The following is a 26,091-nucleotide window of genomic DNA, read 5'->3' on the forward strand; positions in this document are numbered from 1 at the left end:
AACCACAAACGTATCAGCTTTGTACACAGTGCACAGTGCACACTTTGCATTTGTTAGAAGGAGGAAACATTGTTTGTGTTGGAAAGTATGAAATGGATTTAGCATTAATTTTCCGTTGAGTTTAGTGAAGCATACATGCACAGCAAAGGGCAGAAGGAATTGCTGGGACAGAATTACAGAACTGCAAATTTGATGAAAACTTGTCAAATCTATGTTGGATCTGGAAGAAAAAAGCAGATAAATTAGATACTCCACCACAACTTGTTTTTATACGTTTTTATTTAAAACAGCATTTTAAAATTTAAACAACTCAGAATCAGTGGTTTAACCCCGTTTCACATTTAATCTCAGTCCATTCATATTTGCACTCACAGCCCAAAAAGCACATCGGATGACAACGGGAACAAACAAACTGGTTTAAACAGGGAGCAGGTTGATTGGAAGTTTGATTGCTGAAAATGTTAGAGAGGGTTTTGTTGCCTGAAGGGAGCTGGGACCGGCTCCAGCACACCCCCCATGACCCAACATAGAAATAAACAAGAGTAGATGGATAAAGGGAGACTGAAGTCAGTGATGGGATTTGACAATAAGGGAGTGTTGGATAAGGACATCTGAAACCCTGTCAGGGAGCACAGGTGCTTGACTGGGTCACTGTTTCCAAAAATCTCCAAACACAAGAGAAACATGGATGCTCAGCATAAACATGGCAACTTTTTTTTTTTTGGAAAAAAAAGCAAATGCATTTGTATAATTGCAGACTGAAACACTAGTAAGTGCAAAAGCAATAAAGCAACATAAGCAATGAGGAAAAACTGAATTAAAAAGCTCACAAGCTGAAAACATTCATCCTCCGTTAGCCTGGATCCAACAAATAGGTTTTAGATCAATACAAGTAAGGAAAAAAAACATTTTGTAGAATTATGTCAGCAATACATAGAGAAGACAGCTGTGTTTGAAGTTATAATTTGAAGATTTACACAATTATTTAATATATACAATCCTTCCACTGAATGTACAGTATTAACCTTAATAATCTTTTTTTTAGGAATCTTTGCAAAATCTGTATAAAAACACAACACAGAACCCAAAAAAAGAAAAATGTTGATGGACATGGTTCATGGTTGGCTGCCAGTTAGTCCTGTAAAGCACTGCGGCTGGATGAGGCATCTCCGTCAGATCAGTGGAGAGACGACTCCTCTAGATAAAATATTCCGTCTGGTTCTCTGGAGGACCCGGCGCGTCCTCTGCTTTTACTGGTTTTACCTCGTGGTTCTGGCATGTGTCCATCCTCCTGTAGAGGAACCGGGCAGTTATGGCCAACGCAGACAGAGTCACAAAGATCACCACGGCTATGACGCCTGCAAAGCAGAGAAATATCCAACGTTACAGAAGCTCTCAGATGATGAATTCAGCTTTCAAAAGCAGTTCCAGGTTAGCAACGGCAAGGCCCTGAGCACGGGATAATAAACAAACATCGTATGGAGGCCTGGGTGATACGCCGAACATTTACCATTAACAACGTTTTCCCATGTTGGTGTTGTGATAAAAAAAAAGTAAGTATTTTTGTCCCATTTGACTGTGTGCTGATAGGCTATTTTCATTCCCTTTGATACGATGTACAGCGTGTGTGTAATCACGGCACTCGACCCGTCCAGTCTGAACGAGAAGGGAAACCCAAGAAAATGGCTGATGAATGAAAGTGGCTGCAGCCGCAGAGAAAATAACAGGTCTCTCAAGCCTCATGCATTGAACCTGAGACTGGCACAGTCAACAACTTCACACGCTCACTCGTGGAATTTCTCATACTGACAAATTAACGTTACTGCAGTTTTTTTTTTGTTGCCAGTTAAGGTCTGAGTGTCAGTTCCAGGCATGAATGCTTAGGTTACAACAGACATCAGTCTTAAACACACAAAAACGGGGACACACAAACTACCACCGTTCAGGGGGCCAAATGTGTCCTTTCTTTCTTTCTTTCTTTCTTTCTTTCTTTCTTTCTTTCTTTCTTTCTTTCTTTCGAGCGGAATGAGACCAATGTTGTCAATAATAATAATGAATACAGTACGAAGACATATTATTTAATATATCATGAATATTGTGAATAGACAATGGGCACTACAGTGTTTTTCTTTGTTATAGAATAAATGAAACGATCTATTTGATATAGTCAAATTTGTTCCTTCTGAAGAAAGTCGATGGGACACGGGGAAGGAGACATTCTGCCCACAGGGTTTAAATGTCTCATGAAAGTAGCGACAAAAAGTACACCATACCATCGCGTTTATCGTGCATTTATCGTTATCGAGGTAAAACTGCCAAATAGATAGAGAAATTCATCCATCCATCCATTATCTATACCCGCTTTATCCTTTGCAGGGTCTGCTGGAGTCTATCTCAGCTAAATATCAGGTGAGAGGCAGGAGTTCACCCTGGACAGGTCACCAGTCCATCGCAGGGCAATTTAGAATCATCAATTAACCTACTACGCATGTTTCTGTACTGTGGAAGGAAGCCGGAGACCTGGAGGGAACAAATGCAAGCACAGGGAGAACATGCAAACTCCAAACGGATAAACCCCCGCCAGGCCAGGGAGTTGAACCGGGAACCTTCTTGCTGTGAGGCAACAGTTCTAACCACCAAGCCACCGTGCTGCCTGGAGGTCATATCGCCCAGCCCTAACTGTGTTGATAAAATACCTCCAATGAGAGCTGAGTCAGTCCTGGCAGCATTCAGTAAACGCCGACCTCCTCCCATGGACCCAAACTGATCTGCAGAGAGAAATTAAGCTATATTTAGAAAATGAAAGCGGTCATACGCAGAAGAATGATCAAAGCAGTTAGAAAACAGTGGTGAGAAATGAAACTGTGAAATGAAGCTGAAAGCACAAGAGGTAAACCAAAGGGCCTGGAGAGAAAACTTCCCAGCTCTGCTTTATCATGCCGTTAACCAGGAGGTGAACCTAGAGGCCTGAGAACTATGAGACGCATGATTCTCACAAATGACTTTCCACAACTGATTTTAATAACCTTGTTGATTTCACACCTGCATAAAGCTTCGGTGTGAGTCTGGTCACACACTTGAGACGATTTAGATTAACGAGCTTGACAGTTTGGTTTGTTAGTCATCATGGAAAGTTGCAGAACTTGCAGCCCCTCCGCTGAGTTCTGCATGTTTCCCCCAATACTGATCTTGCTTCAGATAAAATAATGCTTGTCAGGATGACTCAGCTAACACTGAGCCTAACGCACCTGTTGCTTCTAAGACAATAAGACAGCAACAGCTGCTTATTCCAGTAAATACCAGTTCAAATCAGCACTTATCCATAATGTTACAACTGCAAAGTCCAGTGCTTTTAGACAGATTACATTTTACACCGATTCCCTCTAATGATTATGATTTGAATGCACACATGTTTATCATGCATTCCTCCACAGTGAACATCCGTATGAGACTTTAAAAAGAGAATTTAAAAAGGATGCGGTCTGGAGCTTAGATCTACAGCGTAACATGCCGATAGATAAGACAAAAATGGTTTGCTTCAGACCTGAATGCTGGTGCGTGGTTTCTGCCGTGTGGGGATTTCCTGAAGTGGAGCTGCACGCGGAGCGGAGGAGGGGGCCGGTGACGCTAACAGGACTTGTGTTCGGGTGAAGCAGAGCAACTTTCAGAGGGCTGATGGAGTTGAAAAGGACTGCAGACAGACAGCCTGTAAAACCCAGAGAGGCCACCCGGGCCAGTTCTGGATCCAACTCACCAGAGTCTGAAGACAAGAACAGAGGTTATTGTGGGCAACTCAGTAAAAACAGACAGACAATCCATATGTCAACAGATGAAAATGAGCAGCACTGCATCAGTCTGCAGGAGCATTGTTTGTAGTTTGCAGGCTCTAAAGGCGTGAAGGCCCTAAAATGAATCATTGATCAGCTGATTGTTACATTCAATACATTAAATGTTGGGATACTGACCTGTTCATGTAACTTTTGTTCATGGAGCTCTGCTGCACTTCAAAATAGTCAATAATCACTTATATTCTCTGAAGATCATCCAATAACTCATTGCTTAGTGGTTTTTAATATTGATACAAGGGTTCAGATGCATTAATGTAAAATAAAAGAGTCATTAGGTTTTAATATTAGAGGTTTTCAGTGGGACTGGATCCAAAAGTGAGACCAGAATGCCAGAAGACAGAAGAACAATTATTATGTTAAGCTTCTTTGTTTACATAAATGTTACCACGGGAAGGAGGAGTGGTTTATTGTTTTAGTGACTCGCTATGATTGAGATTGTGATGATTAAAACAGATTTACCATCAAGAATTGCCGTTTCAAATTAAAAGCAGAGTCTCAGAGCGACACTAAGTGGCTGTTATCTTAGAAATGGCTTCAACAAACTGAATAACCTCAAATCATTAACCATTTTCAACATATAATGATCTATTTAGCTATCAAACAAGTGATAAGGAAAAAGAAGTTTACTGAAGATATACAGAAATGTGCAAGTGGTGAGATGTGGACGGTTAATGTCTCCATCCACCTGTTGGTCAATAACATCAGGCGTTGTGATAATGGTCACTTTTTTATCTGGCCAAACGTTCCTCATGCTTCACTTACCAGGTATGCAAGTGACAGGAGTAACTATATTTACAAGAATGTAAATCACATAGTCTAGGGATTCTCCCAGCTTCATTGTCACAACATTGTACCAACTGCACACCGAGGGTGGATGTAAGCAGCTGAACATATTGAAGATGTTTTTATTCGATCCTGGATTGATCCTCACCAGATTTCTGGCTGCAGCATTCTGGATCAGCTGCTCGGAGCAGCTTTGGGAGGCCCTACCAGTACGGAGTTGCAGTAATACAATCTTGTCTATGGACCAGTTTGTCTGCATCACTTTGAGATAAGATTTTCCTGATTTTACCAATGTTGCTGAGATGAATGAGAGCAGATCTGGGATCTTGATGACTGAATGGTTAAAAAGATAAATCCTGATCGAAGATAAAACCACGATTCCCTACAGGTGTCAAACAAGTCCATCAAGTGACCCTAGATTAGAAGGCCGTCTTTCATTAAGACACTTAGGTAAAGAGACCGCATTCTCAATTCAGTAGCAAAACATTAGTAGTCAGTAATCTGAATCATGTAAAGAAAAACATTGTGTGCATAGCAGGGATTTATGCCATGTTGCATAAATGACAGCAGCCAATGGCAGCACATACAGAGGGAATGCAACGCTCCAAACATATAACCCTGAGGAACAATTCAATTCAGTTCAATTCAATTACATTTTATGTATATAGCGTCTATCTTGTCTGCAGGCGCTTTCCAGAGACCCAGAACATGACCCCCGAGCAATTATTACATAAACTATGGTGGATAAAAACCTCAAGCTAACTGTGGCAAGAAAAACTCCCATTTAAGAGGAAAGAAACCTTGAGCAGGACCTGGATCCTAAGAGACGCCCAGCCGGGTAGAGCAGGGAAAGGGAGATAAGAAAAGAGATCTTTTGTAAGTTTTATCAGTGCTTTCTCTGTACTATGCTGTGTCACTCACCGTGCACTCTGCCAAGAATCAGCGACCTTAAACCACTGAATTCATCAGTGGTCAAATTAAACTCCTCTCTGTCATTCTGGTCAATCTGGGGGAACATAAATCCATTACATTCAGATGCAGATGCTTCGGTACAACAGTACAACCCAAACAATAAATGTAGACAAATATTAATAAGAGATGTATGAAGTCTGGCCATTGCACTACCAGCCAATAAGATTATAATTATAGCACCTTAAGTACCTCTCTTTTTTTATTTAAACCTTTATTTTGTGTACTTGAACAAATCAAAAAAAACAACGACAGAGAGGACTTGTATTTCCCGTAGTCCATCTGGACTGAGTGTTTGCTGCTTCTCATGCTGGTTGTCAGCGGGCAGTCATATCTTACAGTATGTGTTTTGTCGTGTGTTTTACCTGCAGAGAGACCTTGTCTGCCCTCCTGCTGACGGTAACTGAATGTAGCTGTTGGTCGGCCAGGTTCCTCACTTTACTCTTCAAAACCTCTGCTTCCTTGGCTCGCCCCAGTCTGTACCTCAGCTCCAGCTCGTCTGCACCACACAAAGCCAAGCAACCACTTTGGTATTTTATTCAGATACTACCAGGGGATTTGTTAGGATTTGTTCTCTGTGCTTATAGGATTTATATGGAATTTAAACAGGAATAACCTGGATCCTCAGTGCTCAGCCATCTCCACACCCGTATTTATATAGATACTTGTGTCTGTGTGTGTGTGTCTGTTTGTATAACTTGGGTGAATTGTAGTGTTCATGCTTGTGTCTGTCTGTGTGTGTGTGTGGTGGGAGGGCAGGGCATTAATAAGTTTTATGTTTGTTCATTGTTTTATGTAAAGCACTTTGTGTTGCATTTTTATGCATGAAAAGCGCTATACAAATAAACTTTGATTTGATTTGACTTGGTTTAACCTGTATCCATGCATGTGCTACTAATACATTTCAATCACTGCACTCTGACAAGCTTGAAAACGTCTGAATTGAGGCGTCAGGGTGAGTTTGGTCCTTGTTCAACCCTCTCTTCTTCTGTCGCCCGGTGTGATGATCATTTTCTGGACCTACGTGTCTCAAACAAAAGAGCTCAATACTTCAGGCTGACCAAAACTAAATGTATATCTAGCACCATACGCAACAAAGAAGTCCAGATTGATGAAGACTAAAGATACTTTGGAACCGTGTTTGACAAAACACAGAAGTCATGAAGAAAGGACAACAGATGAGTCATCTGTTGGCTGAACACTTTCAGCGTAACAAAGTCCTAATCATCTTTTATTGCTCGTTTATCAAAAGTGTTTTCATGTTGTCTTTCATCTGTAAAGGAGGGTCACAGCCTGAACGGCGTCGTTCAAGTGCTCAAAGTTGACTGGTGTTCAGCAGAGACCCGATGTCGCTCTGGGGGAGACAGGTGATCAGGAAAGCTAAACGGATGATATGTTTGAATCAGAAGCACGTTTTATCTCCAAACTTTACTGCCTTCAGGTTAATGTTTTTAGCAGCCCATAAAACTAATCCCTATTCAAACACATTCATCCTATCTGTAACTGGAATTTTAAGGGGATTTTAATGAGTACGTATTCTTGAGCTTCTATTTAATGATTTTACTAAGTCTTGTCAAGTCAACACTGCAAGCTTGCTTTACGCTTTGTTTTGAGCTCGACTTCACCAGTTAATTTTGTCAGTTAGTGGAGGAAATGTTTCTCAAATATTGGACTTTAAATGCAGCATATTTGCTTCACATTGTAAAAAAAAAAAAAACGGTTGGCATTGTGTTGATAATGTTTGTTCCCTCTGCTTTTCCATCCACCACCAATCAGCTGTCCGTCCTTTAGTCTCAGGTGTGACGTGCTCGGTTGAGCCACCTGCCTGTGTGCAGAGACGAACGTGACATTGAACGTAACCTATTACTTCTGTTTATGGTTTGTTTTGTGAGCCCTGTAAAAGTAGCAGTCATGGCTTTGAATGCCTTCAAGGCTGAGAATGATGTTAAAATGTATATTTTTTGAAAATTAAGCATCTAGTGATGAGAAATCCTGTGTAGGTTGTTGAGCCCTGGCCAACCACATTTAACCCCTGATAATACACCTAAAGAGTATAACAAAACTGTTACTGACATCTAGAAAGACACTGAGACATAAACCTGATGTTCAGTTAAATATATATAAAATCAATAAATAGACCACTGGAACAGAGGGAAGAAATAAACCCAAGAAAACATAAGAATCAGAACAAGCAAGAAAAGAGAGACTAAATACGTTTGGGGATAACTGGTGAGTGGATTCAGCTGAAGGCAAAGGAGGGTAACTGAGGACCTCTAGTGTTTAAAAATGGTGAACACAAGCTGAAAAGAAAGAAGCCTGAGCCAGAGAGACAGAAACTAAATATTACCCGAGCCATTTTTGACAGCTGTAAGACTTTCTTCTGCATCTTATTTAATGTTCAATATCAATGAAAGAAAAGTGTTTATTTCCACAAGGTGGTCAAAAGCTGCTGTATATTAAAAAGTAACCACTTGGCAGATATAAAGAAGGGAAGAGAGGAAAACTAGAAGTTTAGCAATTTTTTTTTCATTATAACAAAAATACCAAACCCTTTAGTCAGTGAGATGTCACTAAAACCAATCCCACAACAAACAAACAGAAATGAAGAGAAGAGGCAAGAAGCTGTGAAATACAGCGGGTGGGGTACTAGATGACTCCTATCACAAACGTGGTGTCTACAAAGCCGTTACAAGTGACATCATTTCTAAAACAATGGTAAATCTATCATTTAAGACTTTAACTACATCAGAAGGGGAACCTTGTTGTGTATATATGCACAAACACTTTTCAGTAGATTTACACATGAAAATGCTGCTGCGTGATGATCACAAGACTTTAAATGCTCTATAAGAGTTAGACCGTTTCCTTGGCCGTCTTCTGCATGTACGATCATAAACACTGCCTGCTGGTTTGTGCTTCTGTTAAAGAACTTGAGCAGCACGTCTGGTTTGAAATCTTTGCCGGTAGAGGCCTTTCTGACATAACTGCTTGTTATAGTTTCTGTGCTCAGTTCTGCCCTGTGGTCTCTGGCTCCAAACCGTCTGACAATCGTCATGTAAAAAAGAACCAAGATCAGTATTATCCAATGACTTGATAATGTATTACTCAGTTAAATCCATTTTCTTCACTTCTATTAAGAGTTTAATTCTAAGCGTCCGAATCTCCGATCCAATCACGCAAACCCTGGACGGAGACCGTCCGCATGGAACTCCATCATTCATTAACTTATTCAAAGGATATAAACTCAGTCACACTCACGCATCAATAATGTCTTAAACTTGTAATTAATTTACTCATATAAATATGAGTTTTACAGTTGGAGGAAACCACAAATGAAATATTAGAATAGTGTTAGAGCAGAGAAGATCATTAAAAAACACAACGTGTTATCTTTATAGGTGTGTTCGTTTTTTTTTTGTTTTTTTTAGCCTCCAAGATGTCATATTATATTACTCAAGGTGATCGTCTCTGCATACAGGACGGTAAGTCTTTCTAGATGATGTCACATCTGTTGATATTGGAATTAAAATATGGTGAATGGTTCAGGGGTGATTCTGGGATCAGAGCTTCAGGGGTGCCGAGCACCCAGAGTGCTGGCCGGCGAATTTTTAGTTTTGTACATTTTAATGCAATTTGGACCATCACTGCCACATTTGTGGAAGAAAAGCATAACACATTTTGGGTAGAGGAAACACTAAGAAAAGTGATTTAAATGCTGAGCCGTGGCAAAAGAGGAACAGATTATTACCATAAAATATATTTCACAATCATATTTTACCAATTAAAGCCCGGGCGTTTAATTACCAAGCTTTTTCCAACTATTCAAAACTTTTGAACCAGTTTCCTTGAAAGGCTCTTTTTTGTGGGCCATATTGAGTCAGTGATAACAGAGAGTTTTAAAGGAGCTTGAGGCTCCTTTTAAGAAATGAGACTCTCTAGCGCCACCCTTCACCACGACGGCCGTTGGGGGTACTGCAGCCAACAGTGAAGCCGGCACGGGAGAACGGGGAGAACGTGCATGCAGCGTCATGTGACGTCACATCCGCAGCCCAGCGCGGGAAATTCGGGACCGAATTGCAGCACATTTTGCAGCACACAGCCTGTTCAAGGGAAAGGAGAGATACACTAGAGGAAACATTCTTTTGGGTTTGGAACGCTTCATCTGACATTATTACTAGAAAACTGAAAATGTATACGGATTTTTTTCATAAATCTTGCCACAATCCGGCCTCATGCTCCTTTAACTGATTTAGGACCACAAGTGATATCCACTAAATCAGAAGAAATATCTGGAGTACAAATTTAATTTCAGGATCCTGTCAAAGGAAATTATGAGAATGTCTCTATACTGTATGACTTCTCAAGGAAAAGAAAAAATTATAGGATTGAAACAGTTTTTTGTGGGATTTCTAACCTGTCATTCTGAGAAGTCCGTTTAGATAAACAGGAGTGAAGTAAAAACTGTAAAACGTCCTCAAAAGTTCAGGATCAGCCGACACCAGCTGAGTCCAGTGTTCTGTTTGAGGACGGTTCGTGCCGGAGGACCAGCGCTCTCACCTTGCTTGTTGAGCAGCACAGCCAGGTACTCTCTGTGGTAGGATCCAGCGTAGAGGAGCAGAGCTGGACTCTGGCTGGTCCTGAAGCTGAGGGAGACATTCTCTGTTCTCACGGCCGTGTCTGAAAGGATAGAGGAGGGAGCGGCGCCGCTGCTCCTGTTGAGCTCTTTCACCGTCAGCTCCTTGAAGTTGTAGACGATGGACGTTCCTGGCTTGAAGCTGACTGAGACCTCTGCAGGGAGAACGTCAGACAAAGGTGTCAGGGTTTGACACTTCCCCCCAGTTTTTGAGTTTCAGTTCTGCCCCTCCTGTTTCCAATCTGCCCTGATTGTCTGCACCTGTGTCTCGTTATCCCCCGTGTATATCTGGTCTTGTCATTCCCCTTCTCCCGGTCGCTCCGTACTGTTTCTACCTCCATGTTTCCTGCCAAGTTTTTGCTCCAGTTTTTTGAATCCCTGTTTTGTGTTTCTTGATCCTGCTAAGCAGCGCTTTGGTTTTTGGTTTCTTTAAAATAAACTCCTGCCTCCTGCTCTCCTGCATTTGGGTCCTCAACAAACACCAACCCTGACAAAAGGTAACGTCAAAACGTTTTTTTTTGTGTATTTTTAAAGTAAAGAGAAGTTTAGAGAGTTGTGGTTAGCTTGACTTCCGTTTCTGGATATTTAAACCCGCTTTTAAACCCTGGATTTGGCCTTCTAATATGTTTTTGAGCCCAGTCATGGTAATACCGGTAAAAACACAAGTGGATGGTGTCAGAAATAAGTTATTATTTTATCTGAGTTTCAGGCTCAACCAACAAATCAGCTCTTCCCAGAACCAGTATGATTTTCATCCAACTCACTCATCACACTGACACATAGTAAAATAAACAACCTCCCAGCTAGTCCCGTCTAAGATATTCATAGACTTATAGTGTACGTGCAGTTCCTCTGTTGCACTGATGACACCTAATTAGAGCCAGAATCAGGGTTTTCAGCACTTGCCAGTTGGACTTCAGAGGCTGTGTTTCCACAAGCGCATTAATTACAACGCAGCTCAAAACCAGATTTCTGGAGGGGTTTCAAACTTTAGACGATGTCACCATTCGTTTTCATTATTCTGTGTTAATGTTTAACTCCATTTATGATGTCTTTTTAAACCTGCAGGTGTGTGTACAATAAGTTCACCAGGGGATCTAATATGTTGCAGAATACCTGTGAACATGGGGAATGCGGCACCTAGTGGACAGGTGAAGAAATCAGGCTCCATTTAAAAAACTTTGTCACAGCTGAGTGGCACTGCTTCAACCATCGCTACCTCCAAGCCTCCACGCGTCTGTGCACGTGTAACCTCTTTAATTTGAGGTGTCCATGTCTCCACCTGTCTTTTCCATGGCTGTTAAATGTTGAGAGTGCATGTCAGCTGTTTGAAATGGCAATAAACTTAATCTAATGTAATTGGGACTAAATTAAAGATATGCACTTATGTGAGGAATTAACATTTTTAACAGTTGTATGTAAATGACATGTCAGGACTTAATTAGGAAAAAAAAACAACAACCTTAGAAGCAGTACTCTGCCAGCACCGTTTACGGTGTGGGTGGGGAGCTGTTGACCTCGACTGGGGACATTGTCGGACGGTGGAAGGAATACTTCGAGGATCTCCTCAACCCGACTGACATGCCTTCCACTGAGGAAGCAGAGGGTTGGGGCTCGGAGGCGTGCTCATCCATCACCCAAGCTGAGGTCACAGAGGTGGTTCGTAAGCTCCTCATTGGCAGTGGCACCGGGGGTGGATGAGATTCGCCCTGAGTACCTCAAGTCTCTGGATGTCGTACGGCTGTCTTGGTTGACACGCCTCTGCGACATTGCATGGAGGAAGGGGACAGTACCGCTGGAGTGGCAAACCGGGGTGGTGGTCCCTCTCTTTAAAAAGGGGGACCGGAGAGTGTGTTCCATCTATAGGGGGATCACACTTCTCAGCCTCCCCGGGAAAGTCTACGCCAGGGTACTGGAGAGGAGAATACGGCCGATAGTTGAACCTCGGATTCAGGAGGAACAATGCGGTTTTCGTCCCGGTCGTGGAGCACTGGACCAGCTCTATACCATCCGCAGGGTGCTTGAGTGTTCATGGGAATTTGCACAACCAGTCTACATGTGCTTTGTCGATCTGGAGAAGGCATTTGACCGTGTCCCTCGTGCCATTCTGTGGGGGGTGCTCAGTGAGTATGGAGTCCGGGCCCTCTATTAAGGGCTGTCCGGTCTCTGTATGATCGGAGCAGGAGTCTGGTTCGCATTGCCGGCAGTAGGTCAGACTTGTTCCAGTGCATGTTGGACTCCGGCAGGGCTGCCCTTTGTCACCGGTCCTGTTCATAATTTTTATGGACAGGATTTCTAGGCGCAGCCAGGGGCCGGAGGGGTTCCGGTTTGGGAACCTCAGGATTTCATCTCTGGTTTTTGCGGATTACGTTGTCCTGTTGGCTTCATTGGACCGGGACCTTCAGCATGTGCTGGGGCGGTTTGAGGCCGAGTGCAACACGGCGGGGATGAGAATCAGCACCTCCAAAACCGAGGCCATGGTTCTCCATCGGGAAAGGGTGGCGTGCCTTCTCCGGGTGGGTGGAGAAGTCCTGCCTCAGGTGAAGGAGTTCAAGTATCTCGGGGTCTTGTTCACAAGTGAGGGAACGATGGAGCGGGAGATTGACAGACGGATCGGTGCAGCGTCCGCAGTTATGCGGTCGATGTACCAGACCGTTGTGGTGAAGAAGGAGCTGAGTCGAAAGGCGAAGCTCTCGATTTACCGGTCAATCTACGCACCTACCGTCCCTCACCTATGGTCATGAACTTTGGGTAGTGACCGAAAGGGCAGGATCATGGATACAAGCGGCTGAGATGAGTTTCCTCCGCAGGGTGGCTGGACGCTCCCTTAGAGATAGGGTGAGGATTTCGGTCACCCGGGAGGAGCTTGGAGTCGAGCCGCTGCTCCTCCACATTGAGAGGAGTCAGCTGAGGTGGCTTGGGCATCTGTACCGGATCCTCCTGGACGCCTCCCTTGAGAGGAGTTCCAGGCATGTCCCTCCTCCCTAGGGAGGTGTTCCAGGCATGTCCCTCCAGGAGGAGACCCCGGGGAAGACCCAGGACACGCTGGAGAGACCATGTCTCTCGGCTGGCCTGGGAACGCCTCGGACTCCCCCCGGAGCTGGAGGAAGAGCTGGAGGAAGTGTCTGGGGTGAAGGAAGTCTGGGCATCCCTGCTGAGGCTGCTGCCCCCGCGACCTGGTTCTGGATAAGCGGCAGAAAACGGATGGATGGATGGACGGACGGACGGACGGACGGACGGACGGACGGACGGACAACAACCTTGTTCGTGATGTAGTCTTAAAAAGACAAAAATATGACCTAAATTATGGAATAACTTTGTCCTCATTCATTTCACAACAACTAAGACAAAATGCAGAAGCAAGTGGAGAAAAACTACAGTACGTCCCTTTAATCTGTGCAAAGGATGTTATTTGAGGAGAATATTATTATTTCTGGTAATATTCTGAAACATAAAACTTTAGATTAAAGAATAATGAGAGGAAGAGGAACTTTCTTTTTCATGACTCTACAGTACATCTTGAAAGATTTGAAACTGACTTTTTACTGAATGCGAGAACACGTTTTTCCCTTTGTTAATGAAAATGTATTTTAGTTTATTGAGTTTGAATTCTGTATCCTGAAGCTGCAGACTGATGTTTGACTAAACAAGAGTCATAATGGGGAAGTAGACCCCTGCAGAGTGTATGTAGGCACTGACTGATAACGGTTCTGACTGCTAGTTCTTGATCAGTTCTTGCAAGTTCCACAGGGAGCAGTAAAAGGCGCCAGAGGAACACGTTTAGTGTCGAGTGACAGTTTCAGGAAACACTGATTAACACTGACCAACTTCAACTTCAGGCTGCTCTCAGACTATTTCAGAGTTTGTTTGCTGTGGTCCGACTCACCTGAAGAAAATAATCAAAAATGCAAATGCACCTCAGTTCAAAGTGACAGAAGAACATCCAAACTGCTTATCGGCAAGGTAACAGTTTGCCATGGTAACGAGTGGATGTAACTGGAGGAAGAGATCTCTGCATTTGTAAAGTAAAATTACATTTTTACGTCTCACTGAACTGACCTATGGTAAAGTCCAGCAACAACTTACTCCATCTCCCTCGGCTAAAGGGACCTGCACATATTCATATCGGTGACAAACCTTTGTGACAGAAGGCTCCGGTGTGAGCAGATGAGCCGCAGTCACAGGAAAAACCTTTGTCTCTCTCCACACAGCGGCCGTGGTTCTGGCACAGCGAGCCGTAGCTGCTGCAGTGACCCGGACATCCCGCCCGAACTCCGGGGGTGATGTCCGCTCGCTCCTCCAGGTCCAGAGTGACACCGTTGAGCTGCAGGGAGCGAATACAACCCCGAAAACCCTTCTGTCTGGAAGCTGTGCCTCCTGGTGACACAAGCAAAGGAAACGCTTCAGCATGCAGGGATGAAGTTCAGGACTAAGGGTGGGAAAATATAACTGTAAGATAGAAATTTAAGACCTGGAACAGTGAGAGGAATGAATAGAATGTAGAGAGAGCAGCAGATGACAGGAGGACGCACAGAGAGACTGGAGAAAATGAAATGCATGGTTTGGTTGAGTCATCGGTAACCACCACTTCCTCAGTGCTCTAAGAGACGCACGCACGCACGCACGCACGCACGCACGCACGCACGCACGCACGCACGCACGCACGCACGCACGCACGCACGCACGCACGCACGCACGCACGCACGCACGCACGCACACCTTACTGTCACACTGCTCAAACTTTCCCCCTTCAAATCTTGTGTGTGTGTGGGTGTGTGTAGGTTCAAGCAGTCCGCAAAGTATTCACCTTTTCTCTTCACACCTTGGTTTGTTTAGATTTCCAGACTTTTAACTATTCACCGATGCATCTTGGCGTGAGTGCAGATTAACTTTGAAAGATTTGCGTACGTTTACAAAGATATATATATATATATATATATATATATATATATATATAGTTATCTTCACCCGAGGCAAGGCAGGTTTATTTCTACAGCACAATTCAACAACAAGGTGATTCAAAGTGCTTCACAAAGTAAAATAAATCATGATTTAAAGTTTAAACCAAAAAAAAGCAATACAAAAAAACAAACCATATTTAACAGAAGTCAAACCTGATCGACTGTAACTCAAACAGAATCCTGAGAAGTAAACGCGAGGGATGTCATTTTTTAACCCCTGAACATTTTCATGCTGAAAGGAGTGGAGTGAAAGTTGTATCCTCTTTGTAATTTGTTTGAAGTGACACAGATGTCTGAATTGGTCGTTCGTGTGCAAAGACATTCACCACCGTCAGGAATAAAGATCTGCATCCGTTCTTATTGTAGTTACTAAAAAAACAACAACTTTAAACTGACAGTCTATCTGCCAACTCAGCATCTCACTGAATGTTGATGTCTTTAAGTTGATGAGCTCTCGGCGTATTTAAGGCTCATATTGAGTTGTTTGTTGCATATTTTGTATATAAGGTCACGAGAAAGCTTTTTTTTTCTCTTTCAAGAGAAAATTGAAACCTCCAGACTTAACACGTTACAACTTCTTAACAACACAACAAACTCAGGCTACCAAACCAGCTGGAAGACGGTTCTGAGAACCGCTGAGTTAGAGAAGTTCACATCAAGTTCGGTTTCATCAGGACAGGACAGGAAGGTTTCTGTAAGGTTTCTGCAAGGAAACGGACCAAAACTATCAAGACCTTTCAACTTTTTCCTTGTGCTTTCTTAGGGATTTTCTCTAACCGGCTTAAGTTCATGTCGTATTACATTTTGGAGACAAGTACAGTTATTTAAACTTTTATAACTCTTACTGTTTCAACATAAATAATTTACCAGAGGCTCCAGTGTGAAGTCTGTAGGAACTGAACTGGGATGAGAAGAATAGTTTTAGCGTGAGAGATAAAGATGTAAAAGTAGCAGCCTCCATGCAGCCAATGAAAATGCATCGTTAGTGTGAGTAGCGGGAGCAGATGGATACGACATAAGTAACAGGGAGAAAGGGAGGAGAACGTGTAGATGAAGAGGTTTGAAAGAGATGGAGACAAACCAGACACCTTCTAACGCCAACCCGTTAGCACAGACGTTGCTGTTTTTGCTCTTTACTGACGCACCTATAAACAGCTGGCTGTTGAGCTGCAGGTGAATGTGTCCGTCAGCCGGAGCCTCCCTCGTGGCAGCGGGGAGCTCGTCCACGCGGAGCGACGCCTCTTTCACGTTACGCTCTGCCCGAATGTGATGCCACGTGTCGTCGTTCAGCGGGAAGCCAGCGTCCACTCTGACCTCCAACGGGCCGTTACCCACGTCCAAGGAGAAGACGACCTCAGAGGACGCTGCGACGGGGAAGAGACAAAACCAAGACTTCATCATGTCTGTATTTGCAAGAAATACCTTTTATTCACCCACACTCAATATACAATGTTTATTTTTATATATTTGCACTCTACGGCACACAGCCTGCAGCGTCTCTGCGATAATGCCAATAAACCTTCAGGTTTTAGTGTCTTCTCCGAAGATATTTTGACACAGAGGGGCTGGGGATCCATGTGGCCGTCTGTCACATTCATAAAACTAAATGCTCACAATATTTGTTTTAAAACAGAAAAAGAAAACGTAGCACTGTACTTTCAAGTCAAGTCATTGTCAGCGTTGCTTTGTTTTCATGTCAGAAATTGTGGCTTTTGTGCAGATGTCAGTAAAATGTGCAGTTTTAGCATTATTTCAAAGCTAAAAAGGCCCTTTTTACTTGGTCTTTTAAGAGCTTTGTTATCTGAAGATAAAACAAAAGTCAGATCTGAATCTGAAATCTGAAATAAAATGCAGCACTTGTCCTCCACAAGATAAGATAAGATAATCCTTTAATAGTCCCACAGAGGGGAAATTTGCAAGACACTGCTCCCAGAATATACTGTACACACATGCATGAAGCTGATGATGCAATCAATATATCAACTTTTGGGAAGCCTTATTTCTTACATCTCCCTGTTTTGTCTTGAAGGTACCAAGCAACTTCTTTTGGCTTGAGGTTGTTAGAATTGAAGGGTCTCCAAACCGGTTCACTGTGTTCCACATATTGATCAGTTTAGGTTTTATGACCCAAAACGTATGCAGGTTTCCTGACACCACCTCCTTGTTCATCCGGGCTTGGAACCGGCACAATGAGAGGTTCAGTATCTTGCCAAAGGCAATCTTGCTATTAGGAATTGGAATGTTACAAGGTTTCAAATAAAAAAATAAATAATGTGCATTTGCAAGTACTTCTTGCTTGCAAGGATTTGTTTTAGTCTGCCTATAACTTGAATTTTTTTCTTAACTTAAAGGAGCTTGAGGCTGTTTTTTTTATTTGCAAAATGTGCTGCAATTCGGTCCCGATTTTCCCGCGCTGTCCTGCGGATGTGACGTCACATGACGCTGCATGCACGTTCTCCCCGTTCTCCCGTGCCGGCTTCACTGTTGGCTGCAGTACCCCCAACGGCCGTCGTGGTGAAGGGTGGCGCTAGAGAGTCTCATTTCTTAAAAGCAGCCGCAAGCTCCTTTAACAACATCTACGTGAAGAAAAGCTTTGTGTTTTCATCTTTATGTGCACGAATCTCCTGCCAAAAAAATCAGTCGCACTTTTTATATAATGAGTTTCAAAGTTGGACAAAAATTGTTCTCCAAAGTCACAAAAACATCCATCTGGATGAATTTTAAAGTAAAATAGCTGAACATTTATTCCAACGTTATTCTGCTTGTAGACTGTGACATGTAGCAAGTCCGCATAAATCACCACACATAATAAAAGACCAAAACTATTGTCGTATTAATTGTGATGACACTAATTTCCCTCCATGTGTTTCAGTCAATATGGGGCAGAGACCGTTATCTGTGTGTGAGGGATGAGCGGTGCAGAGCGTACGCCAGATGGCACTGGGTCATTGGGCTCCAGCCCTGCTGGACAGGTTAAATCAGGCGTAGAAGATGTTGTGTTGCACGATGAAACAACTGATTCAGTCTAACTGTGATAATAAATGTTTAAAACCGCAAAAGTGATCATTTTGGTATGAGAGAAAAGCTGTACATCTGCGGCGGTGCACTTCATGTGGCACAAAAGTTTCAGCTTCACACTTCCAGGTGAAAAATGCTACCAGTTCATCAAAGGGTCGGATTTGATGGATATTTATACTTTTTATGTAGCTTCCACTTCAACACCACTTACCTGACAAATGTATGAAATGTTAAAACATGTTCTCAAGAGCTGCTGTCAGAGGACAGTTATTACCCACCATAAACCAGTTTTATTACACAATAATATCACAGAGCACTGCACTCTGGTGGCTTATAAGCTGCAGGGTGACGCTAACGCTAAATGATCTGCCTGATGGGCCCACCTGAGGAGGCTTTAGTGATAAAGTGTTTATTTTACAGCTTAGATGGACTGAGGTGGTTTTCCAGGCAGAAACAAGTCCGGCTCACATTGTTGTAAAGTTTGTACTTACAGTTGAGCTCAATCCGAATAAAGTCTCTGATGCCCAAATTTTCCAGGAAGACACCAGAAGAGGAAGTGGTCTTAAACAGGAAGGAAATATCTGCACTCAGCTCGCTGTTCAAAGTGGGAAAGTGGAGGTATGACCTTTCCTTGTCGAAAAATGCAGCGTTCCACATATTTTCTACAAAAAAAAACGCAAGGCAGCGCGTTTCAAACAGAGTTACAGAAGCAACAAAATCCAATCACAGGAAACTTTTGATATCACATTTGGGGTGACTGGACTTACTGTCTCCGTGGCAAAGAAGAGGTCCCACCTTGTAGGCACTTTCTGATGACGACCCGTGGACGTCTCCCAGTACCAGAGATCTGACGGGGAGGGACTCCTTGTGGGTCAACAGCCCAGAGTCGTGAGCCCTGGACAGCAGGAAAGGGATGGAGAGGAAGAAGAAAAACAGAATAAGAAATGATAAGATCGTAGAGATTGTAGAATTTCCTAGAATTTCAAAAGAGGTTGGCAAAAGATCCTTTTATTTTAAAGCTCCATCAGATCGGAATAATCTTCCTCTCTTTTTGCATTCTATTACCTCTTTTTATTGTTTTAAGTTGTCATTATACTCTCATCTTAAAACAAATTGCCTATAATTTTAATTCATTTATGTATTTTTTGTCCTTTTTTCTATTTATTTATTTATTTTTTATTTTTTTCTCTCTGTTATGTTATATTTATTATCTAATTGTTTCGGTTATTCAATTAGTCTACTTTGTAACTAGACTCATGTGGGTAGGGGTTGTGTGTGGTAGGGGGTGAGCAAGATGTCTGTTTGTTTTATGTCATGTATGTCTGTACTGTAATGTGATATATTGTAACGTTGTACTGTATGTTTTCTTGGGACCCCCTTGAAAATGAGATGTTACATCTCAAGGGGCGATCCTTTAATAAATTCTAAATTTCAAATTCTTGCCAAAAGGTACAAAGAGACGTCACACACATGGAGATGTGATGTCATGATAGTGGATACAGTACCAAACATTGCGGTGGGCATCACAGTTGCAGTGGTGTTTGGGGTCCACACAGTTCCCCTGCAGACCACAGGCACACTGTTGGCTCCCTGGTGGAGCTCCACCCCAGTGAGTCTGCACCCGTCCTCCCCCTGGACCTCCCACCCACCAGCTCCGGGGAGGACCATCTGAAACACACACACACTTCAATCTTATCGTCACACGGTGACTTTAATGTCACACTCGTGTTTAGTGGTGACTCCACCAGAGGTGTCAAAAGTATTCACATTCATTACTCAGGTAGAAGTATAGATACTAGAGTTTAAAAATACTCCTGTAGAAGTTGAAGTATCAAGTTTATCAGTTTTTTACTCAAGTAAAAGTATGAAAGTACTGGTTTCAAAACTACTTAAAGTATAAAAGTAAAAGTAATGTAAGGGGGGAAAAGCCATTAAGGACAAAAGCCATTGAAAATGAATGTATCTTAGTATAATGCAAATATATTAAAGAACCATATATGTGTACTATTGAGCATTAACATGTGTTTCAGAGAGCAGAAGATATGATGACTAGTGTCCTATAAGTATTGTAATGGTGCAAAAAGTCAAACTTCAGAGGCATGTTATCATTTATCCTAATGTTTATTGGAATGTACATCCAAGTTTAGTTGCAGGAATCTGAGGGAACGGATGTAAGAACAAAACTGGACAAGAACATCTGAAACAACCACAACCAAATTCACTCTATCCGGATGGAGCAATTTAACTGGATAATTTTTTTTAAAGGCTGAAATGAAATAGAGTAACAAGGCTGTTTTTAAAATGTAAGGAGTAAAAAGTACAGATAATTGTGTGAAAATGTAAGGAGTAAAAGTAAAAAGTCGTCAGAAAAATAATTACTCCAGTGAAGTATACATAACCAAAATTTCTACTTAAGTAAGGTAACAAAGTATTTGTACTTTGTTACTTGACACCTCTGGACTCCACTGAAATCAGGTCACTTCTGACCTGAGATGAACTCTACCACTCCTCATTACAGAGCAGCTGAAAAACCCGCTGACTGAAGACACTCCACAGCTTCTTCCAGAGTATTGGATCTGTTGTGTTTAGGAGCGTAGGAACACGTTTCTACTACAATACAGGAGAAGCTGCAGGTGCTGCAGAGCATTTTATCTGCTTGTTTAGTTTCAATCATTCAGCAACTGTAACAATCAATCACTGCAAAGAAAATGTTGCTCTCCATCACACACTTATGTAAGATATTTGATATTTTTGGTGTAAACTCTGACAGGCCGAAGCGACCTCAAAGAAAAACAAAGGCTTTTCTCTCTGTTCTTGCAAACAGCCTCAGTGTCTGGCTTTGAGCAGATAAGATATCTACCGCCCCCACATGGTGTTCGGGTTATTCCTCGTCTCACTAAAGTCCACAGTCACCTCATTGATCTTATCTAAGATAAGGTGATTGTTCTCACATGATAGTACAAAGCAAAAAAATACATTTTGTGCAAGAACTCAGCAAGTATTTGTACATCGGCCCAGTAAGGGTTTGGTTTAATTTCATTCATTGATTCATCCCAGACACGTCAAAACCATTTATAACGTTTACTCTAGTATGAATCTATGTCTCAATATACAAATAGATATACATAAAGTATACACACATGCAAACAAGTTTATGTCTTGACTTCCCTTGTTCCCATCTGCCCTGACTGTTTGCACGTGTGTCTCATCAAGCCCTCGGTGTACATCTTGTCTTGCCTTTCCCTTGCTCCCTGCTGGTCTGTACTGTTACCACCACCATGTGTCTTATATTTGGGTTTTTGTCAAGTTTAGGCTCTTTTATTTGGAAATCGTGTTCATGCGAGCCGTTTTTATTATATCAGACCTTGTTTGCAAAAGCCATTTCATTTTTTTCTTAATCTCCATCAACACTTTTTCAGCCAAGTGTGACAGCATATCAAGTCCTACCCGGTGTGTTGAGCAGCCGTGACTTCCTGCAGTGGTAGGCCACTTCCTGCTGGCAGCGCTCTGACTGGCCGATAACCGCCGAGAGCTGCTCCTCATCAGACTCGTATTCCAAGTCAACTGAATACGGACTTTTTCCTGCTGGCGGACGGACGCTGGTCAGTTCTGTGTTGTTGTGCTGGATCACCGTCCATGTCTCGTCCTCTGTTTAAGAGATCCAGAGAAAGAAGAAAGAAAGTTATTGTAGTGAAAACCTGGAGGGATTCAGAGAGAGAAATAGTAGCATCCTGAAGGTGAGATCGACTGACATGTTTGGGTTCGTGTGTCAGGTACCTGTCATGTTGCAGTAAATCAGCTGAGGACTGATGGGCCCGCTGCCGTCCACATCGATGTAATAATACCCCGACGTGTTGCCTCTGTGTTTGTATGCCTCACAGGACTGCTCGTATATTGCTGAGCGGATAAAAGCAAGCGTCATTAACATAATTGGTATCATAATCAAGGGCAGTTATATTTAGACTATCTTATTTTCTTCTATCTTATGTTTTTTTTGTTACCTTATCTTTGATTTATATATATATATATATATATATATATATATATATATATTAATTTTCTTTTTTTGTTTTGTTCGTACTTTTGAATAAATCCAAAAGGTCAAAAATAAACATTACTTTCTCCTTATAATTTTTTAGCACAAAAGTTTTCTCTGGCAATTAATCTGTCTTGACCCAGGAGGTAAAGGACTGGGGGGATTTTGAAAATGTATAAAGGTCTGGCAGTGTTTGGTGGTGATAAATGCTCGGCTGCGGCTTTTGAATTAACTTTACAGTTCAAGAAAGATGTTTTCCACATTTAATCCAAAGAATACACATCAGTGTTTCCACCACAATGTGGGGTGAAATCAGTAGTTAGACTCTTCTCCTCCATTGTTCCCCGGTGGTGGAACTACCTACCAAACTCTGTCTGATCTGCAGGTCTGGACCTACTTTTAAGAGCAAGCTAAAGACTCAGCTCTTTAAGGAGCATTTCTGCATCTAGTAAACTTCTCTGCTCATCAGAATTAGATTTGTCCAGCTCTTTGCATCACTCGGCACTCAGAAAGCCGCATGTTCTTATGTCAAGATGATCTTATGTCTTTTAAGATGTAGCTTTCCTGTATAAAGGGACTGTTATGTTGGATGGGAAAGGATCACTTCAACAAAAAAAATAGAAAAAAAAAATCATCTGTGAAAAATTGCAGGACTGATTACACAGGAAAAAAAAACTTACTTGTGATTGAAACTTTGATGTTGAAGTGCTGGAATCAGTTTTAGTGATAAAACTGGAATTCTAACTCATTTTAAGTGTGAAATAAAAGTGTTGTGTGAAAGATTCTTGTTTTTTAACAATATCTTACCCTCAAAATCTTTGGACCTGCAGGTTCTCATGAGGGAAAACCTTGTTTCTGCAGGACAGTTCCAGTAACACTTTACAATAAGAGCCACATAATTAGTTTAAATTCATGATTTAATGGTTTATATTCACAGTTTAATTCCATCTATAGATAAAACTGCATTTTTCTCAAGATTTCTTGATCAGATTCCTGATCAAAACCTAAATCTGTGACGTTGGTTTGACCCTCTGCAACAACAAGACGTTCGGCGACTTAAAGCTGAAATGCTGCATGTTGTGTAATTACAGGAAAGGCGTGACCTTTGACCTCAGTAATAGCGCTGGGTCCTTACAGCTGTGGCAGGTGGCTCCCCTGTAGCCGGTGTGGGAGCAGTTACAGTGGAAGGTGCTCCCGGACTGAGTGCAGCTGCCTCCGTGTTCACAGCGACTGGGAGAGCACCTTAGAGACAGACGGACAGACACACACCCACACATACATGTTACTGCCCTGCTCCTCTTAACAACCGCGTCTTGTAGACGCACGCTCACTTTTGTCAGTCTAACTGATTTGTCGTTGTTTAAAGCATGAGTTGTCTCAAAAGTCCAAGGCCTTAACATTCACAAGACATTTAAATGTGGGAAGCTCACAGTTGTGATGATTACTGTATTTGTTTTGAACCAGAACAATCTTTGAGAGAATGTCTTAGAACATTAAAGATTTCATTTTTCAGTATATGAATACCTGATTAGTAGGAGAGATCATATTTTTCCTGTTCCATCAAAAATAGCATTTTAAATTCTTCTCATTGCAAAGAGTCGAGCTCCTTCTCACTCCTCAGACTCAGGAGCAGAAACTTCAGTCATCAAGCTCCTCTCTAGTGGAAGCAGCTCCCAGTTAGAGATGCAGAACTCTGGGCTCGAAACTTTCCTTTTTGATAAAGCTTATATTTCGACTTGCTTCATCTCTTCTTCAATTATGCAACTGCAGGCCGAGACTGCTGAGACCTTAGTGACACACTGGGCTCTTCCCTCACTCTGCTCTTCGCTTCATGAATGTATTTATTATTATTCTTGCAATTAACTTTATTTTTTGTCTCGTAGGCAGATATCCCTGGACTGATCCCGCTGCGTTTGCTGGTCCTTCTCGTCATCTCAGACCTCAGGCCAGTCCAGGCTGATGACTGCCTTTCCTGAGTCTAGTTCTGCTGGAGGTTTTTTAGTCCCGTCTATTATGTTTTAAGAGTTTGTGGTTTTCATGGCTTTTATTAAAAGAGACGAGATTAGAAATGGTACTAAAGAAAGAGGGGAAAGACATGGAGCAAAGGCCCATGGGCCGGCATTTGAACCTGGGTTGATCAAGTGAGCTACAGTTGTTTTTTAAGACTGAAAAGGATTGTTTTTAATTTCAAAGGATTGTTTTTAATTTCAATGTCGTGGACTTGTCTTCTGTGTCAAATGCCTTGAGGTTACTTTAGTTGTAAATCGGCGCAATACAAATAAAGGTGAGTTGAAATAAACTAAAATGAGATCAGCACTGTAGGATAAAACTTAAATGATGGGTTTGATTAATTAAAAAAAAAAAACAAACAAAACAAGTGCAGATGGTGCAAAATGTTCTTACAAGAAAAAACGGATTTCCTAATCTTAATTTGGTTTGTTTATTTAGACCCAAATTAAAATTTCAGGCTTGTAACACATTAAAATAAAAGGTTTGCACACCATTTTTCCTTAAAATGCACATCATGAAATAGAAAAGGAAACAAATACACTTTTTACTAATTAAAATGCTTAAACGAGAGTTAATTTCCCTGGGATTTACTGAATCAATGTTGCTTTTTAAACAACAAATACAGATGGTGTCTTACCTGTCAATGATCCCACACATGTCAATCTGCAGGTGACTGTAATTCCCCATGAGCCTTTGCTGCACCTTGAACAGATCCACCAGCTGCTGGTCGACGGCTACGAGACGCATGCATCCTTGGAAAGCTCTGAAGGGGTTTGTACACTCCTGGCTGCTGCTCCCTTCAGCAGGACAACCTGCACAGGAAAACGTTACTCAGCAGATGAACTGTGTTGGAAACCATCGCTTCACCTGGATCTCTGGTCTCAATAACTGACATTCACATTAAAGATATTCCAGGGCTTTAACTCCTTAAATAGGACCTACAGATATGAATATATCAGACTAGTTGCAGACTGATATGAGCTGATAAAACAACAGAAAAGAAATAAAAATGCACCAACGAATACTTTTCACTGATGTTCCAACTATGCCAAGTACGTCATTCCTCGTCAGGTTTAGTAAAATTCATGTTGGTATGAGCTTAATTTATCTCTCTCTCACCACCAAAGAAAAGTTGACCTCGTGTAGAGAAGGGGAATGAAGGACTGGTTTGAGCAGCACTCCCGTCTTCTCCGTCCACCATGACGGTCAGGCGTCCTCGTCCGGAGATCAGGTCCACAGAGTGCCACTGGCCGTCATTCAGACCTGAACCTGGGTTTAAATCAATGTATAAGTTAAGCCAGTATCCCATTTGCTGCTCCCCCGACGCACAAGATCATGCCATCTGATATTTATTGTTGAAATAATTGTTTATGTAACACAGGAATTCAGGCCCTGGCATGATCTATTTTTTTTTTTAATCTTTTTTTTATTTGGATTTTCGGCACAACAAATATTAACAGAATAAACGCACAAATGAATTACAATGCTAAAGTAAAGGACATTAACAAAAACAGTCCTAAAAAAAAAAAAAAGAAAACACACACACACAAATGAAAAAAGAAACATCAACAATACCTGCAGTTCGACCATATAACACAGCAGAATCCTCAAACATATACACATGTAAATAAAAAAAATAAGATACTAAATATAAAAGATAAAAATATCCGCACACAACTAGGAGAAATAACATTGCTATGGAACCGCAGGGAAATCAAGCTTCTTAATGTAAGAGAAAAAAGGGGCCCATGTAGCGTAGAATTTGTGTGTACACCCATTCAACGTGCATCTTATTTTTTCCAGTTTTATGCAGTGTAAAACAGATCTGATCCA

General features: G+C 41.9%; 1 protein-coding gene across 1 annotated transcript in view; it reads right to left on the reverse strand.

Annotated features, from left to right (window-relative positions):
- Positions 1 to 279: 279 nt before the first annotated feature.
- LOC133463989 (contactin-associated protein-like 4) overlaps positions 280 to 26,091 on the reverse strand; it is a 106,961-nt gene continuing 81,149 nt past the window's right edge. Inside the window, exons 9-24 of the mRNA XM_061745865.1 lie at positions 25,378 to 25,527; positions 24,896 to 25,070; positions 23,384 to 23,490; positions 21,990 to 22,109; positions 21,660 to 21,860; positions 19,718 to 19,880; positions 18,980 to 19,107; positions 18,704 to 18,874; positions 16,340 to 16,558; positions 14,371 to 14,610; positions 10,158 to 10,388; positions 5,966 to 6,099; positions 5,553 to 5,637; positions 3,545 to 3,760; positions 2,697 to 2,768; positions 280 to 1,358 (exon numbers count right to left, since the gene is read on the reverse strand). Coding sequence (XP_061601849.1) covers positions 1,198 to 1,358; positions 2,697 to 2,768; positions 3,545 to 3,760; positions 5,553 to 5,637; positions 5,966 to 6,099; positions 10,158 to 10,388; positions 14,371 to 14,610; positions 16,340 to 16,558; positions 18,704 to 18,874; positions 18,980 to 19,107; positions 19,718 to 19,880; positions 21,660 to 21,860; positions 21,990 to 22,109; positions 23,384 to 23,490; positions 24,896 to 25,070; positions 25,378 to 25,527 — 2,573 coding nt within the window. The 3' untranslated portion in view covers positions 280 to 1,197. The remainder of the gene's footprint in view (positions 1,359 to 2,696; positions 2,769 to 3,544; positions 3,761 to 5,552; positions 5,638 to 5,965; positions 6,100 to 10,157; positions 10,389 to 14,370; positions 14,611 to 16,339; positions 16,559 to 18,703; positions 18,875 to 18,979; positions 19,108 to 19,717; positions 19,881 to 21,659; positions 21,861 to 21,989; positions 22,110 to 23,383; positions 23,491 to 24,895; positions 25,071 to 25,377; positions 25,528 to 26,091) is intronic.

This window comes from Cololabis saira, chromosome 17, assembly GCF_033807715.1.
Source record: "Cololabis saira isolate AMF1-May2022 chromosome 17, fColSai1.1, whole genome shotgun sequence".
Lineage (NCBI taxonomy): Eukaryota > Metazoa > Chordata > Actinopteri > Beloniformes > Belonidae > Cololabis > Cololabis saira.